At 39.5% G+C, this 18,911-nt stretch overlaps 1 protein-coding gene across 1 annotated transcript in view; it reads left to right on the top strand.

Annotated features, from left to right (window-relative positions):
• The window catches only part of DEPDC1 (DEP domain containing 1), a 1,033,362-nt gene that overhangs the window by 384,181 nt on the left and 630,270 nt on the right, over window positions 1-18,911 (top strand). Inside the window, exon 5 of the mRNA XM_044085606.1 lies at window positions 4,023-4,153. Within this exon, the coding sequence (XP_043941541.1) occupies window positions 4,023-4,153 (131 nt within the window). The remainder of the gene's footprint in view (window positions 1-4,022; window positions 4,154-18,911) is intronic.

Here is an 18,911-nt window from a genome sequence, read left to right as displayed (position 1 = left end):
TGAGATGGACAGCAAACATGGAACGTTATGGAGAGTACATAACTTATTTTTTTTTTCACTACCCTCTACTCGCATCAGCATGTGTGCATGTGAAGCACGCATGGTCCTCCTTAAAGAAGACACCACCACGACAGAGTGTTTTTTTGGGATTTAAAGGAGCCATGTAAACTATTCTCATACTTTAATTAGCAGAGCCAGATCAGGTCAAATGGGGCCCTAGGCAGGGTAATAGTTTGAGGCCTCCCCAGAATAGCCCCTCTTGCAGCAGCCCCTCCCCAGCCATAGCAGTCTTCCATTACTTGACTATTTCTCCCCAGTTACCATGAACACTGTTGGAAACCTATCAGTGTGTATACTGTTTTATTTACTTCTACAATGATTACAGATATTGAAATAAAATGCACAAACACTGATAGCCAGTTGCTAAACAAACAATACAGTCTCACAGTGAAAACAGACCTAGCGTGAGCACTAAACTTCTCTGCCATTGAAACTCTCATTCATTGAAACAGCATTAAAACCCACATTCAAATAAAATGCATATGCCCAGTGGAGAATTAAGTCTAACTTTTTCTATTTTCAAACTATAGGCTCTGAACACATTTTTATGGCCACACATGCATGTATGTGTTCTCTGATTCACCTTCCTGATTGTATTAAATTATAATAAAGCACCACTTGTTAGTGTGTTTTAAATTTGTAGTTTTGAACATTTTTTCCAGTAAGCAATGAAACAAAATGTATGACGCAATAATGACAAACTTTTCCATTTCAAAACATTTTAATCATACAAGGCCACTCAAACTTATTTCATTACAATCCACCAGTATCGGTCATTAAGCACAATCTCTGCAGAAGTAAAATTCATCTGAATAATTCTACATTAAAGAGATTTGTAACTAATGACTAAGCTGTTACTTGCAAACAACTTTACATTTCAGTGTTTCATATACAAATTTTGTGCTTGCTGCCCTTGAAAAATTAATTGCCTACATTACATTAAAGAAAAAATTAGTAAGCGGTCAATATTGCAATAGGGAATGACTGAGAAACCGACAACAAGTTCATAGTTACTAGGCATCTTTTACAAAGGAGGGCACCCTTAAAATTCACCAAATAATTGGCAACTAAGGACATTACATACCATGCCTCCATACCTCTCAACCTCTTAGCACAGGAGATCTGAACAAAACCTAAAATGATGGGGGGGGGGGGGTAAAGGCCTCCAAACAGGGACAGAGTATAAATACTGCTCTTATAGACTTAGAAAGTTGTTACAATAACAGCATTTGTGTTAGCATGCATTTTCTTGAAGGAAATGAAGGCTGAAACTCAAATGTATGACATTCAGTTATTTCAGTCCTCAGTGATTTGCCAGAAAATCACAAATTTTATGAGGAATAGGCCAAAAATATAAGGCAAAATCTGGACAGCTGAGAGGTATGCATACCTGTCAACCTCTTAGTGCAAGAAATTGTGACAAAGCTTAAAATAATGTGTATGCAATGGCCAAAAAAAAAGAATAGATTTTTAAGTACGAGACTTTTTAACTTAGAAAGTTGCTAGAATAACAGGATTTATGTTAACGTGTTTTCTGAAGGATATGAAGAGTGAAACTCTTATTTATCTCGCTATTTAGTGACTTCAGTCCTCTAATTTGCCACAAAACCATAGATTTTGAGAAAAAGACAAAAACTGTGATCCTAAATCTGGACAGAGAGGTATGTTACACACAGACACACATACCTTCTCTTTCATACAGCAACTGACTAATTTAAATTCCACACTCTCGTCCTTCCTCACACAAACACACTTTCTCTCTCATACAGAACAGAACCACTAGTTGAAATTACACACACACACACACACACACACACACACACACACACACACACACACACACACACACACACACACACACACACTTTCTCTCACATACAGAAACAAATGGTTTAAATTACACGGACACACACATATGCTTACCTTCTTTCTAAACCGAATGGCCACACGGGCACGCAAGGACCCCCCCCCTTAACAGAAGTACTAACTTAAATTTCACACACAACTGCAGAATGTGTTTACTTCCACATTAGCATGTGCACGCATGCTCCTCCTTAAAGAGAAGATGTTAATACTGCGATCAACGTGCAGATGTAAAAATGGGAGGGAGCTTACCCCCCTCCCGCTATGGTTCTAGCACTCTTGACTCCGAGACAGGGTACCGAGAAGAGTGCAAGGACCGCCAAAAATAAGTTAATTAGTTTAAATAAATAAATAATTGTGCCCTATATGAGACCGGCCAGTATGACGCCCTAGCCGGTCACCTAGTTCGCCCATGCCTCAATGGACAATTCACATGTATACTTAGCATTATTGGTTTGGCTAGAATTCCTGGATTTTTGGTACCTCTGTTCTTCATGGCTTGATATTCTGAATATTTGCTCTCACCTTTCTTTAACACAGACTGTACAAGTGTGTTAAATTTCCTGTACTTGGGATTCTACCAGATGTCCACTACAGGAAGCCTCAGATGTATGAATGTAACTTGTGTACTTAGCATTTCACTTGATCTGCAGGACCTTTTAAGGTGGATACTTATTACTCTCCTCCTGTCTTCATGTTTGAATTGCTTCTGTAAGTCAGGACAATATATCATTTTATATTCTTGTATGTTTTTTTTTTCAACTTTTGTATGCTTGGTTGCATGATGGCCCAACCAGAAATTTGGGGCCTGAGACCAACCTCCTAGTCCAACATGTGGCATCATCAAATTCAGTAGCCAGAAGCATGTACACTCTAGAATAAAGGAGGTAAAGAACATTCTGAATTATGTTAGTCCTGGAATATACCTGAAGATGAAATCCGAACTCCTACCCACTGCAGAAAGCCTTCCAAATTGGTATTGTGGGTACATTCATACTGTATTAAGCTCTTTAGTTATTATTGACTAAATTATTGCACTTTGGTATAAAATGTAGCTGTGAAGCTGAGAGCTGATAAAATATGTTAAAGGCAGATACTTATTTTGGTACTTGCGTATTATCGCAACCAGATTTCAGCACTGCCATAATTTGGTATGTGTGTGCAGAAACAGGTTGCTTAATCTATAAAGGGGACTGTGAAGAAGGAAACATCACTCTGTCAATGTGGGTATGAGCCACAAAGAGGAGAAAGAGTTTGAGTTTGTACCTCTTTGCTCCTGAAACTATACAGTGGTGCTCTGCTTTGCAGTGCCTGCATTTGTCAAGATGATGTCAGCTACTGGAAAAGTGAGTCACCAAATACACCCTGCGACAATAGGAGATTGTAAATATGTCAAGGGCAGGGATTGCTGCTTTTCTTAGGTTAGGTAAAGTGCTGTGTTACACAAACTCCAGTCAATAATTTCAGTTAAGGTGCTAACAGTGTCCCCATTGTCATACTTTATAAATACAGATAAACTCAAAATCACTTCATGATTACACACGTAGTAAGAACACTTCCCAAAACATCTTATTGCCCGACAATGCGCTTCTTCCTGTACTTTGCGGCTGTTAGCAGTTTTTTTTTTTTTTAATTTTGACCTGAAGATGTCTTTACAAATAGTACCCCCACCCCAAAAAAAAATTGACCAAAACCATCATTACAGGGTCTGTCTTTGCCTTCTCTGAAGGCTTCCTTCCACACAGTCCAAAGAATCCGTTCGTCAGAACAACAGCAGGCATTATAATTCAAGCGTGCGTGTGTAAGGCAATCTGAAAACAGGAAGCAGGTTTCCTCAAATGTTTGTCTTCCTCTTCACAGACCCTGTAATGCAAAGCTAGTCCACAACAAATAAAACAGACCCTAAATACCACCTTACAGTGGTTTGTGGCCTTGTTTGTACAGAAGTATTCTAAATTCGCAACTGCAAAAATCTGGTTGCGATAATACGCAAGTACCCTTATTTTTATGCCATTTATTTTTTATATGGACATAATCTGAATTAACAGAAAAAGTTTGACTGCATGTTATGATAACTATGTAACTGTTCTGTGGTTTAGTTTGCAGAAGATTATGGGCCTAGCATCACTGGAAGATGTTTTAGATCCATCCCACGTGAATCCACGGTATATCATTTACAATATGACGCATGTGAACAAACATGGAGTTGTGACAATGCAAGACAAGTCAGGTTGGTTTCACTGAAGTTTTGAGTCACTTAACTTAACCAATATTTAATTCACTGTGTTGTATAGCCAAGTTGCTCATAATCATAATTATAATTGTTTTGATGTTTTTATTTTCAGTGTTAAAGAACTGAATGAGAATCCTGTTGTGCATTCCTTGCAGTTTTCTTTTTCTTTGGATGTTTCAGGCAGCTGTTTATCTCAGTTTAGTGTCATGGACAGTTCCATTTTGATACAGTCAGATGTATGTTATTTTGTCAATCTGTTCAGATTTTTCCCTTCTTTTTCTCTATGACTGATTCTTTCAGCAAGTTGCAGAGTGGAATCTCTCAAAAGGTGCAAGGAAGATTTTTAACAGTTACTGCAGAGTGTTGCCTATGTCTTTATCTACCAGCAGCAACAATAACAGCACTTTCTTTTTAAGGACAAAGGCATTGCATCTACAGTTGCTTCATAGATGTTTGCTTTCCGATGTTATTTGTTCATATATTTAAGTAACGGCTTACTTTATTTCAAGTGAGTCTTCATGCTTCACTTGAAAATTTTCTATTACCTCACATGTTCAGTCATAGCCTCACCTCAGGCTTTGTGCCCACTGAATGGTGCACAGCAATGGTTATCCCACTCCACAAAGGGGGAGCCACCATGGGGACTACCGCCCCATTAGTCTGACGAGCCTGGTCTGCAAGGCTATGGAGCATATCATCATGGAACTTATAAACAATGACATTGGTAATCTCCAAACTCTTGACCCTACCCAGTTTGGGTTTGTAAAAGACAGATCATGTCTCCTAAACCTGATAGACTTCTTTGAAGAGGTCACCAAAGCCGTAGATGAGGGTAAGGTGGTTCACACAGCCTATCTAGATCTTGCCAAGGCTTTCAACACCATCCCCCACTCTGGAATTATAGGCAATCTCACTAAACTAGGTATAAATCCCTATGTCACAAGATGGGTTGCCAACTGGCTCACTGACAAACCCACACTGCGAAAGTAGCAGACTCTAAATCCAACTTCAGACCATTGACAAGTGGAATACCACAGGGTTCAGTCCTAGGTCCTCTCCTGTTTGGTATCTACTTCTCTGAAGTACAGGCTAACACAGAAGGCCTTTGGCTAACAAAGTTCGCAGATGAGTGCAAACTAGGAGCCATAATCGAAACTCCTAACGGTGTGGATATCCTACAAAAGGGCCTCACTGAGACAGATGCCTTGTGTCAAAGCCATGGCCTCAAGCTCAATTCCAAAAAGTGCATTGTCATCCCTTTTGGTAAAAACTCTGTACCCATGAACTACCACATAGGCGGTAGTCTACTTAACACCGAAAGTGTGATGAGACCTTGGGACACAGGTAGTAGTCTCTCCTTTAATAATCACATCGCCACAGTAGTCAGGAAATCCTTCTATGTGGCACACCTCATCACAAAAGGTTTCTCATCCAGGAAAAAAGAGGTCATTGTTCCCCTCTACTCATCACTTATTAGACCCATTATAGAGTACAATGCCCTTTTGGTATGTACCTCACAAGACATCTACAACAACTGGAAAGGCCACAGAAATACCTCACAAAGAGGATTACCAGCCTCAAACAGATGCCTTACGCAGACTGTGTCAAAAAACTCCAGCTTTACTATGTCACATATCGCCTACTCAGAGGCGATCTCTGCCTAACATACAAAACTATGTCAAACCCAGAGCTGTTGGACATTCTCCACGTAAAGAAATCCCAATCCCTCCGAGCTACACGCTCTAGGGACCTAAACCTTGTCACCACAATAAACAGAACATGCTGGAGGGATAGATTCCTGTCCCAGAGCAGGGTTGCCAGATTTCCAGGGACAAAAAAAAAAAAAAAAGGTCTCTCATGGCAAGTGAAGACCAAAAAAAAAAAAATAAATTCTTTAATGCTGAACACAGTTCCACATTAAAGAACAGTAGCTCTGCAACTAAACACGGAGCTTCTCGTGTTTAATGCATTGCAGTTCCGCATTCAACGCAAGTAGCTCCGTGTTTAGCGATTTTTGATTGGCCCGTATACCGGCATATGGGCCAATCAAAAATCGCTAAACACTGAGCTTCTCGTGTTTAATGCAGAACACAAGAAGCTCCGTATATAGCAATTTTTGATTGGCCCGTTTGCCAGGTATACGGGACAATCCCAAAAAAAAAAAAAAAAAAAAAAAAAACAAAGCGGAGGCTGGCCGGGATTTAAACCGGCAGGGCAGGACTCGGGATCAGGCTGCTGATCTTGGGACAGTCCCGCCCAAATAGGGATGTCTGGCAACCCTGTCCCAGAGACTTCCCACATTCTGGAACAAACTACCTATCTATATCAAACAAAGCTCGTCATTAGCACTCTTCAAGAAAAATCTTGATGACTGGATGGGAGATAGGAACTTCACCCCAGGGATCACTCATGTGGCTCTGTTGACAGGGGCACAGGAAAATAATATTTTTGGTTGGCAAAAGCCAGGGCACCATTTGGCTAGGCTTATATAGGCCCTAGGGCCAATAGCCTAGTACTTACCTATGAACCTATGAGAAAGTTGCACACGTTGTTTAACTTCTCTTTGTTTATTACTAGCTGTAAAATGATACTGCAATTTCTGTCAAAATGTTAAGGTTGCAACCACATGACAAATGTTTAGCAAAGTTCTTGATGTCACAGTAAGCTATGTCGTTTGGATGATTATATGTACTAAGAAAATTTTTTCTGTATTCATGGAAGGTCCCTTTGGCAGTCAGCTGCTAAAACATTGAAGCTTTCCAAATGCAAGAAGCAGCTAACCAAATTTTATTCATATATTGAAAAATGCTTTTCATCCAACTATCTGACATGCAGTTTTGCTAAATCCAGCAAACTCTCCATTCAGCAGGTTTCAACGTGTGCAGTTTTGTTGAATCCAGCAATCTCTACAATCTGTTTTCAGTGATAGAGCATAAAATTTAAATGTTTAGGATGTTTGCCATATTAAACATTGCTGCAGTAGCCTTTGGTATATGGGTTATATCCTGCCAAGAATGTAACAGCCGGCCACCTTCCAAAGCTTCAGAATACCTTCCAGGTACCCAAACTGTGAGTTATCTTGAGCTGAGCTGACTAAAACAAGTTTTGGAGCAAAGCCCCTTCAGAGGTTACTGCCACCAATTGATTACACTGCTCTAAGGCTTTCGAGTATTGATGGTTGGCTTGTGATATTCCTTTGATGGACAATTTAGGTCCCTATGAGGGGGATAACTTTTAATTTTTTATTTGTGTTGCTGTTTTATCACTTTCCTCTTCAGGAAAGTTAGTGTTGTGTTTTAACTGACTGTCATGAGAGTGTAATGTACTTTTAAACAGAATGCTTGTTTTTCTTGTCAGTTTAAAGGGCTGTAAAGTAACTAAAAACATTTTTTCTGTGGAGGAATTTGTATTTACTTTACTTTTGGGGGGCTGGCATAGTGTTTTAAAATGCTTCTACTAAGTTTACTTGTTGACTGGCAGTGTATATCATCATTTGCTTTGTCTTCTCCAGGAAAGAGGCACCATTTTCAGCTTGACCATGGAACAGACCCACCAGTCCCATGGTCAGTCCTCCTTCCAGCTACAAAAAGAAAAAGGTAAGCAAACAGTATTTGCCACCACATCAGGCTAGCAAATTGCCTCATCCACAAGTGGGTGACTAGTGTGGCCAATTTTTGCACCTCTGACTACTCATCTTTATCCTCTGGTGTAGATCCTATAGCCAGTATGGAACTGGGATTAGCCAAATCCTGTGTGGCTGTTGGAGTCCCCTCACTGAGCAAGGGAAAGCCATTCTTGTCAGTCCTGGGAGAGAGTGCGGGAAGGTTTCCACTATGTTAGAATGCTGCACCCATCCCTAGGGAAGCAGCTGCAGTCATTAGTGACATGGATGGTCCCATTTTTCTGTTGAAAATAAATAGAAAACAAAGCATGTATCTACATCTCCTCAAATATCTTTGAATATGGATTGTTTACTGGGTCTAGCTCAGGGTTTAATTTAGGCTATTGTTCCTTTTTATGAAGTTGTTTCTGATAAAATTTTATTTATTATTTATTTAACATTTGTTAACTGGGAAAGTCTGACTTGAAATGAAGTAAATTTTCAGCGGAAGCCCGGGGAGAAATGCTCCAGAAGTGGGTCTATGTCATATGAGCGAATAGGGAAAACCGCGAACGCTCACAATCTCGAAAGTGCCAGACCTCGAACTTGCTATTGTGTGGGGCTGCACCCCCCGCTAAATAATATATTCCAGTTCCGAGATTGCACTACAGTGAGGAAAAGGCAAATATTCCATTCTTCACTGTACTGCGAGCTCAGAAAAAGCACTTCGAGGTCCAGTACTTTTCAGATTATGAGCATTCGCAGTTTTTCCTATTTGCTCATATGATATAGACCTTCCAGAAGCATGTCTTTGTAAAGTGGGAGGAAACTGGAGCACCCAGAGGAAACCCACATGAACGCAGGGAGGGCATACAGACTCCGCACATAAGGCACTCCAGCCAAGAATCGAACAGGAGAACCGCTTTCTGTGAGGCAACAATGCTACCGCTGCACTACTGCGTCATCCAGTAAAGGAAAAAGTGGAATACTTCTTTTTCTGAAGAGATTCAACATTGTGAATCTGAACAGGAAGATTGTGGGACAGATAGTTTTTTTTTTTCCCTCAGACTTCTGATTCAGACTGTGAGCACAGCTCATTTTCTGATTCTCCCTGTGAGGGTTTCTCTTTCTCTGATACTATTGCTAGAATGTGCCAGTTTTTTTCACTGGGAGAACACTGAGGTTTCTCAGTCACTCAGAAAATATGAGTCGCTGCAGAAGGTGTTCCCAGATCCCAGGACTGTTTGGTCAACTGCTGTCCTAGGCAAAAGAACTCCACAGCAGCCCCACATAGGATTGCCATCTTTCATTGTGGCTAAAACCGGAGTAAACCACACCCCTCTCATCACCAGTAACCCCGCCCACCCACATGCCGCCCATTTTTTGACATCACAATGACAACACCTGGCGGGAACGCCCTCTTTTTCCATTCCTGCTGCTGCCTGTCTTCGGCTGATTTACTATGGTTTTCTTTAAAAAAGCACAGCAAATCAGCCGATTTACAAACTCTGATAGTCTGTTTCCTTTTTTGAAACAGAATACTGGAGTTTGTACAGTGTTTTCCAGACTACCGGAGATTAGCTGTAATTTAGAAGTAATACTGCTTTAGCTTGTTTTTGACTGAATTTTAGTTTTCTGATGCCATGTTATGACCAGACTTTTCAGATTTCAGTTGGGTAAGCTTAAGTTGAGACGTGACACTTTAGGTGTTCTCGTTGAAATATTGAAGTGTTTAATGCCCACCTGGCTGTTCGAAGCTTAGTATTTTTAGAGAATTGTGGGCAGTGCAGCAGCAGAACTCGGAGGTGGATCAGGAGAGAGCTTCAAGTGGTTTGCAGCTTAGTTCAAGTCTGATGTAATGTTTTTAGCAGTTGTAATAAATATTTGTTTTGGTGGGAGTAAGAGGATCAGGCCGATTTTACAATTCTCCGTTTATACTGCGGCCGCATCCTTTACAACTTACAACAGAGTACGCCTCCACGAGGCACAAGCTTATCTTTCAGCAGTCCTGACTTTGGTTGTTTCCCTATTCATCTCCCTAAAATTGATGATTTGGAGATAAAAGGTGGTGGATTATTGCGTTTAATAAATAATGACCGCAACCAGCCCCAGAGCTGCATTAAGAGCCTGAAGTCTGCAGCTGCAAAATTACTAAAACCAAATGCAAAAGGGCCACAGCATGTGCACAGCGATTCCAAGTTTAAAACTTTCAATTTAAAAATAAATATCCCCAGTGCATCAGTACACAGTACTTACAATGCATCGCTGCTGTCACACACCTGTCAGCCAATGCTACCTCAACTTTAGCTACAAGAGAACACAGGGAGACCATCACTGCCCTCAAAACTTCTTACCTCTGGGGGTGGTAGAGAAGAGTGTCTCACCAGGTGTTGTGCTGTAACAGTATAGTAAGTAACTGGGATAAGTCTTTCAAGTGAAACACTCTGGTTGGAATGAGAAAGCTTTTCCTCTGCTGGCACTTGGAAGCCATGTTGAATTCAGTCTTGTCTCAGTTTTTTACCACAAAGAAAATCGTCAAGCAGCACACCCGGCAGTTTATTTTGGAGTAAAACAGATGCAGCCTGAGCTGGAAATGAGAGATTGCTTGTTTGCAAAAGAAGACTGCCTACAATGCTGAACAACTGCGAAAGCAAGCGACAGCACACCTCCCTGCAGAGCCTCCTCACCATGTGCTCTGGTATTTGCAAATAACTCTGCTTTAATAAATTGGACGTGACATCAGCCATGTGATCACAGGCGCAGCAAGCAACACAAACAAGGAGCTCTAGAGGAAGGGAGAAAACACGCTAAATCACATGTTAAAATCAAAATCTGTGGTGGTGGAACCTACCTAGTGGCACAAAACCCGGACTTCACATGTCCGGTTTTGAATGAAGTTGGTAACTGGACAATTTGTCAGAAAACCGGACAGTCTGGTTAAAAATCGGATAGCTGGCAACCCTAGCCCCACACCACTTGGTGCCCCCATCCTGGTCTATTTATACCATCCAGATTACTGGAAAAGTGACCCTGCTAGAGCAGCACCCTAGGCAGCTGCCCAGTTGGCCTATGCCTAAGGACAGCTGTGCCCAGATTGTTCAGCCATTAATCCTGTTCTTTCTGCTTTAAGGACAGCTAGCTGACTATCAGGAAAAGTGCAAGCAGTAATACACATCCCAAAGTCCTTAAAAAGGCAGAAGGAATGTGTAAAGTTCCTCAGTTTTTTAAAATTGTATGCACTATTCCCAAACTTTATCCAGCAGCTATTGCTCTAGTTGATCCCAGAGCTGCTAAGCACCTAGTCAGTTCCAGTCTTACTCGTTCTGATAAGGATGGGAAGATTGTTGATGGGCATGGGAAAAAGGATATACTTCTGTAACTTTGATTTCGATTAATTGTGGACATATGAGGAATGCTTTATCTGCACTTTCTTCTTATGAAGAACAAATCTGCCTTAGATAACTTGGTCTCTTCTATTGCACTAGTCATACTACTCATTATTTACAGTGTATGTATGTCTTTGTTGATGCTTCTTCCAGGGCTATGGCCACTGGTACTGTTTTGCATATCTGCATTCTCAGAACCTCCCAGATCATGATAAAAGTGAGGTTTGAAATTCACCCTTGGAGAGCGATTTTGCTTGATACCTTTGCTGTAGATTAAAGAGTGTTATGAAAGAAGCAAGTTGATCGAGGGAATCTCTGATTTTTTGAGCCCTCCTTTAACAAGTTTTTCAAGGGATTTTCTATTTTGTCATCCAGTTTTGGCAAAAAAGCAGAATAAACAGTCTGAAAAAAATACAGGTAAACAGGTGTTTAAGAAGAAACACCAAGGGGGGGTTCCAAAAAGAAGCCTTGAACCTCCCAAAATCAAAGGACAAGTCCAGTAAGGCTGAAAAGACTATTCAGGAGAGCTTGTTTTCCCTTCCCACCATGGCCCCTTTTTTTCTTCTGAAAGTTTGAATCTCCATTTTTTTTCTTCGGCAACATATAGTTTCAGACGGGTTCTGGAAATTGTTCACTAAAGTTACAGATGGCAGTGGGAGGACATACCTCCTTATCAGGGGTTCATTCCTCATCTTCCAGATCAGACTCTTCTTTTTATTTATTTATTTATTTTTATTTCCTCCAGTTCTTCATCACATGCTGTCTGAAGGAGTGATAGAATCAGTTCCTCCATTCCAGGTGGGGAAAGATTTTTTTTCAAGGATGATCTTAGTGCCAAAGGAAGAAAATGCTTGGAGACCAGTTCTGGATCTTTCTTTCCTAAACTTGTTTGTGATGGTACCTAAATTCAAAATGTCACTTCACAAGTTTACTGGTAACACCAGACTTAAAAGATGCTTATCACATCCCTGTTCATCCAAACTTCAGATATTTCTTAAGGTTTTGTGTGTCTGGATCGCATTATCTGTTCTCTGCCTTAACCTTTGGACCATCCACTGCACCAAGAGTGTTTACAAAGTGTCTAGCTCATCTTGTAGTTTATTACAGACTACATGGTATGATCTTCCCTTTTTTTTCCCATATGTAGATGACTTGCTTATCTTTGCAGAGTCTTTTTCAAAATGTTGGGAATGCCTGTCTTGGTTGAGAGATCTCTTACACAAGCTGGAATTCCAAAAGAACATTCAAAAGTCTTTTCTGATCCATTCACATGGGATTGTGTTCTTTGGATGTCAACTAGACACCTCAGTTCAAAGAGCTTTTCTTTCACAGGAAAAACTTGATATGCATCTAGATCTATTTCTAAGGTTTTCCACTCAAATTTTGCTCACTGTGAGGGAATACCTCTGGATTTTGGGTCTCATGGCACCTCTAGCAGCACTCCATGTGAGAATGATACAGTGGTATATGATATCTCTTGTGGTCCCAGCACCAACATCCTTTGACTTTCAAATCCCAGCAGTGCCCCCCCAGAAGAGCAGTCATTTGGTGGAGACAATACATAATTCTTAAATCCATGTCTGCCCTTCTCCCTCCCTGTTCCAAAGTAGTCAGTCAGTCACCACAAACTCCTAGGTCTTTGTTAGATGCAAGCACATAAATATCCAAGAGATACTTGCCTTGGTCAAGGCATTCAACTCTCTGAATCATCTTTGGTCCCCAGGATCTCTTCAAGTTTTTACAAACAATACCACAGTCATGTGGTACAATAAAAAGCAGAGAAGAACCAGGTTGTACCATCTACAGACTAGCCATGTTGGCTTGGAATATAGCTTCACAGCACAGGCTCATTCTGTATTAATCTTGCATTTCATTAGAGCAAAATTGTGTGGAATACAAGCTGAGCAAGGCCAGGGCTGTCCCTCATGAATGGAAGCTAGATTGGCGGTGGGGGGGGGGGGTCCTGTTTGTTTCCTGTCTGAACAATCAACTAGCAAGATTCTATTCCAGGACTCTATTAAAGAAGGCCTAGAGGACAGATGTCTTTTCTTTTCCTTGGACAGGAATGTTCCGGTATGCTTTTCTACATTTTCCTTTGATCTAAAAGGTACTTCTGAAGATTCCAAAGGAATCTCACGAGACCATTGTGGTGACTCCTTTTGGCCCATGCAGCTGTGGTTCTCCCTTGTTTTTTGGAAATGGCCAGGAGAAATTTCCAGAAGCTTCCTGACAGACTGGATCTACTCATTCAAGAACAGGGGTGTTTTATACACCTCAACATTAGTCAACTTCAGTTGACTGCCTGGAGGAAAGGACCTTAATTCCTTTTAGGCACCTCTTTACTGAGTATGTGCGGCAGGTACTAATGGATTCAAGAAAGCCTATTATTAGAAAATCATATATTAGCAAATGGAAAAGGTTTTCTAGTTGGCGCCATCAACTTTACCAGCACCCATTCAGGGCTAGTTGTGTTTTGGTTTTACAATATTTATGTGCGTTACTATCCTATGGCCATTCTTATTCCTCTGTCAAGGTTCATTTATCAGCCATTTCAGCATGTCTGCCTCTTTGAATGCATCTCATGTCAAAATGTTTTTGAAAGGGGTTTTGCATAAGAGGCCTCTATGAAAACAGTGGCTCCTACTTGTGATATTAATTTTATGTTACAGAAGTTAACACTTGCTCCATTTGAACCAGCTACCCTTACTGACTTGAGGTTTTTAACATGGAAACAGTTTTACTGATTACTTTGACCTCTGCAAAAAGAGTAAAGGTGGGTAAAGTTTTGAAATGATTTATTGTGGTCTCATTTTTTTATATCACAAAAACCTGGCATTTTAAAGTACCACTACGTGCTACTACACTTGCTTTCTCATTTCTGGAGTGTTTTTTCTTCCTATCTTTTGAATGTAGCATTATAGCATATGCTTTCTGCTAGGGTAAATCATGATTTTGACTGTTTTTTTCATTCCCCGTTCTTAATCTCCGGTACTGTGAGCCATCTTTAAGCTTGAAAAGGTCTCGCAGAGCTGTAGAGACTACATGGGCGCTGGAATAATTCGCTAATAATGCCCTTTATTATTTTTCACCTTTTCCTCAGCTGCTGCCCAAGGACCACCCATAAACCGCCTTCCCCAGTCTTTTCACCCAGGGAACGCCCCAACCATTAGCTATGCATGAGCCGTTTTCATAGCTGCTTCTGTTACCAGTAAAAAAGCAATGGTGACATGCAGTGGAACTGCTCTATTCACTGCAGTTGCTGGACGAATTTGTTTTTTGTGAGGGATTGCTAACATACACAGTTTGTGAGTAGAGAGTTTTTTTTTTTTTGTTTTGCTACAGGTACATGCATCACATTTTCTTTAGATTAGTTCATTTCCTGATAATGTGTAATGATATATATAAAAAAATAAAAAAAACAAGAAATTTAAGATTAAAATAATAGAGGCATGTGCTCGTGTGTGTGTGTGTGACAATACGCCTGCGTGAAAGTACGAGTGAGATCGAGCAAGCAGTTTTACACTTGTTAAACAGCGGTTTTGCTGTTTTCTAAAAGTAAAATAAGAGTTTAGAAAAGTGAGTTAAGTATGTACGTGTGTGTTTGTGCATGCATGTTTATGATTCTGTCTGCGTGTGTGTGTGTGTGTGCGCGCGCGCACTTTGGAAGAGTGAGAGCGAGCAGTATGTGGCAGAAACAGCAACACTACAAAGGGGTTCGCATTCTGTGTGACTTCTTAGTTGAAGATGTAAATATCTTTAAGTAATAGGGGGTGTGGGGGACGAAGCCCCCCACTTACTTTTGTATTACTAAGCAATATTAAAGCAAAACTAAACATTATAATATGAAATTAAGTGGGGGGCTTTGCCCCCCCCCCCCAACTATATATCCTAACTCCAGGGTTGCACTGCAGTGGAGAAGGGGGCATATCCCATTTTCTTGCCAATAATACTTGTCGGTCAAATGAAATGTCGGTCAAGTGACATTTCGGTCATTTAGCCTCAGGCAAATGGGTGTCGTGCAAATGAAGGTTCGGGCAAATAAAGTAGACCCACACACACACACACACACACATATATATATATATATATATATATATATATATATATATATATGACCAAAAAACCAGATAACCCAAAAAATGTATGTCAGAAGACCCAAAACGAGGAAGCAAAAATGTGAACAAATCCAAATGAATCCAAATGAAAGTATAATTCTGTGAGCAACTTAAAAAATCCAATGTCTGAAACACAGCTAGTTCATTTGTCAAGTTAGAAGCCAAGGAGTATAGCACAAACCCTTCAGTAAACTCACAGCGACTAGAGCATCAAGTTATAAGCCGGGAAGTGTAGCACGAGCCTTGAGTTATTGCAAGGATTTTTGTACCGATGAAGGTTGGATTTTGACCGAAGGGTCTGTGCTCTGTATACAGCTTTGCTATATCGTTTTGGAGTTTATTTGTGGATCTTTAAGCCGTTGCGAGCTTACTGAAGGGTTTGTGCTACACTTCCTGGCTTATAACTTGATGCTCTAGTCGCTGTGAGTTTACCGAAGGGTTTGTGCTATACTTCTTGGCTTCTAACTTGACAAATGAACTAGCTGTGTTTAAGACATCGGATTATTCCAGTTGCTCACAGAATTATACTTTCATTTGGACTCATTTGGATTTGTTCACATTTTTGCTTCCTCGTTTTGGGTCTTCTGATATATATATATATATATATATATATATATATATATATATATATATATACATGTGTGTGTGTGTGTGTGTATATATATATATATATATATATATATATATATATATATATATATATATATATATATACATGTGTGTGTGTGTGTATATATATATATATATATATATATACATATACATATGTGTGTATATATATATATATATATATATATATATATATATATATACATATGTGTGTGTGTATGTATATATATATATATATATATATATATATATATTACTTTTTCATCAGGCATAGTTTTTGTATTATGCTTGATTAAACTGGTCTCTAGGCAATTCTGAAAATATGTCCCTATTCACTTCTTTGTTCTGAGACACTGATAATGTCTCCCTGTTTTGACTTCTGGACATGCTTGCACTCTGCAAACATGAAGTTTCTTTCCAACATTTAGAACAGCTATGTGGTTTAACTAGCCTGATTTCCTTTTTCTCAGCTGTCTCATGTAATTCGCTTCATTTACTTTACATTTCCAGAATTTACTTCTTGCTCAACGAGAACCTTATTTTTGGGGTGGGGGGCACAAGCATGTACATTTTCTCCTGGTTTGAATCCTCTAAGATAAGTACTTATGTTATATGCTCCGTGATTTGCCTCTTGTGCCCACTTTGTATGTTCTCTTACTATAGGTGATATAGTTCTCAACCTGTTGGTGTTTCAGAGGTTGATTTGGCATCTTATTTAAGACTGCTACAACTAATGAACTCATCACCACTGAATTAGAGTCAGAGCAATGCACCACTAAGCCAAACCAGCTCTAAATAAGCACCTCTGACAAGTTTCAAACTCAATGAATGTTATGACATTATGCATGTAATTCTGAAGCATATCTGGTATAGGATATTAGAGTCTTGTCCATCAGCTACTGCAGTGTCATAGATTCTTCATGGAGACCAAAAGGCAGGACAATCTGTAGCAGAATAATCCATCATGTGTAGAATACACCATCTTTTCCTTTGCTTCTGAGGCTAACAGAATTTGTTGCTAACTTTTGGTTGCCTGCAAAATGGATAGAAACTTAGTCTGAATTATGGCTCTAGAAGTTAAAATATGTCAGGTTGAGATGGAAATGAACAACTTGGAAGATAGTTTTGTTCACAATGAGACTACATGCAGCAATTTAATTTTGCTGGACAAGATAATGTGTTCAACTGGAAAAAAGTCACGAGAGGTAAAATTACTGACTTTATAATTGCTATGATGTAGTTAACAGTCTTCCTTCTAAGGAATGGATAGTTTTGGACAATTTGAGTGATTAACAAAGTGATAATGTTCTAATTTAACTGATGTGCAATTGGCTGTGCCTAATTTAGGAACTGCATTTATTCTTGCATTTTTTTGGCACTTTTATAGATTAGATATTGACTGCTTCAGACTTGCTAGAATGTTATGTTCAGCAGAGTATATTGAGGAAAAAAACATGTATTGGGCTAGTCCTTGTACAGTTTCTAATATGGCTGAATTTAACAATTGTATTTTTTAGATAATGATTCAGTTTTATAGATTGAGGATGATACTGATAGTTTTTTTACTTGCCTTAACAATTGAGAGTGCTTATATTCCTAGTTTTTCAAATGATGGTATTAAATCTTTGCATTTAGTGCAGAGCAAGTTACAAGATTTGGTTGGCTAATAGTAGTTAAAGGATATTGTTACCTCTCGTTCATACCAAAGGTGTGGTCCGAACTGAAAGGTTTCATAGTTTGTTGTCTTATCTTCTGAATGTTATGACTTAACTTGGCCCTCCGGTTGTCAGATGGATGACTCCTTGTCAGTTTGCCGTTGTGGGCAGGGAAAATTTGTATTTTAAAGTAACATGCTATAAGGAATCTTGTACAGCATCTTCAAGAAGTTACAGTCCCATTGGTGATTATGTTGATTGTTAATGTTGGTGCTTGATTTTCATCTGGGATGTCTGTTGTGTAGAGTTTCCATGTTCTTGCAGTTTCCCCTAGAGTCTCTGGATTTCCTTCTGCAATTTAAAGATGTGTTTATTTCGGTTTCTAATTTTTCTAACTGTGGTGCATACTTGCCTTGTACTTTTGGAGCTTTGAGTTAGATGACCGTGAGGTTATAAAAGTAATTGAAGTTTAAGTGTTATTGAACTGGTCAGTAGTTAAAGTAGCAGGTTGCCTTTCTGTTGTTGTTAGGGACTTCAACTTTATTTTCTTACTGTTAAGACTTGAGTAAGCCTGGAAACCACAGGTAGAGTGGAAGGACTGAGTTGAATAAAGAGCTGCCTAAGTAATGCAAATTGTTATAACTGAAGCATTGGTTTGAAATGTAAAAATTATCTAGTGGTATTTATTTTCATAGTTTATCATATAAGTTCTGGAAGGGAAGCTTCTGGATAACATTAAGCTGTACAGAGAAGAAGTTATTTGTGTCCAGAGTGGAATAACTTGAGGGATTTGGCTGAACTGTTTCAAGTTGGTAGCCAAGGTCTATTTTAGTTATTTATGTTTCTACAAATAAATGGACCATAACAGTTACATTTTAGTGCATAAGGGTGGCATAATGTTTAAGGTGTTTACCTCACAGGCACAAGGTACATGTTTTGATTCTCACATGTGGTAATTGGCTAGGCTCACAAGGCAGTTAGCTAATCTAATTGATGAACCTATAGACTTCAAGTTGTTAGAATTACAGGATGTGTTAGTATGGATTTTAGGAAGGATATGAAGTCTGAAGCTCAAATTCATGTCTGCATGTAGCGAGTTCAGTCGTCACTCATCTTCTAGAAAACCACAAATTTTATGACGAAATGACCAATAAATAGTATGCAGTAATCTGGATGTTCTGCAAACATCTGGACAGTGGAGAGGTTTGAAGGGGATACAAAGGCTCCAAAAATGGCAACAAATGTTAAATATTATTCTTATAGCAAAGTTGCTTGATTAACAGGATTTGTGTTGGCATGCATTTTCTGAATGACAAATGTGGGGGTTTTTTTGGGTTAGGGGAATAAGACTGATCTATCACTAGCAGCAGTCAAGCGGTACCTCTTGAC

The sequence above is a fragment of the Protopterus annectens genome, chromosome 10.part0, assembly GCF_019279795.1.
Source record: "Protopterus annectens isolate FY-2018-M chromosome 10.part0, PAN1.0, whole genome shotgun sequence".
Lineage (NCBI taxonomy): Eukaryota > Metazoa > Chordata > Ceratodontiformes > Protopteridae > Protopterus > Protopterus annectens.
This window is presented reverse-complemented; position numbering and strand designations above follow the sequence as displayed.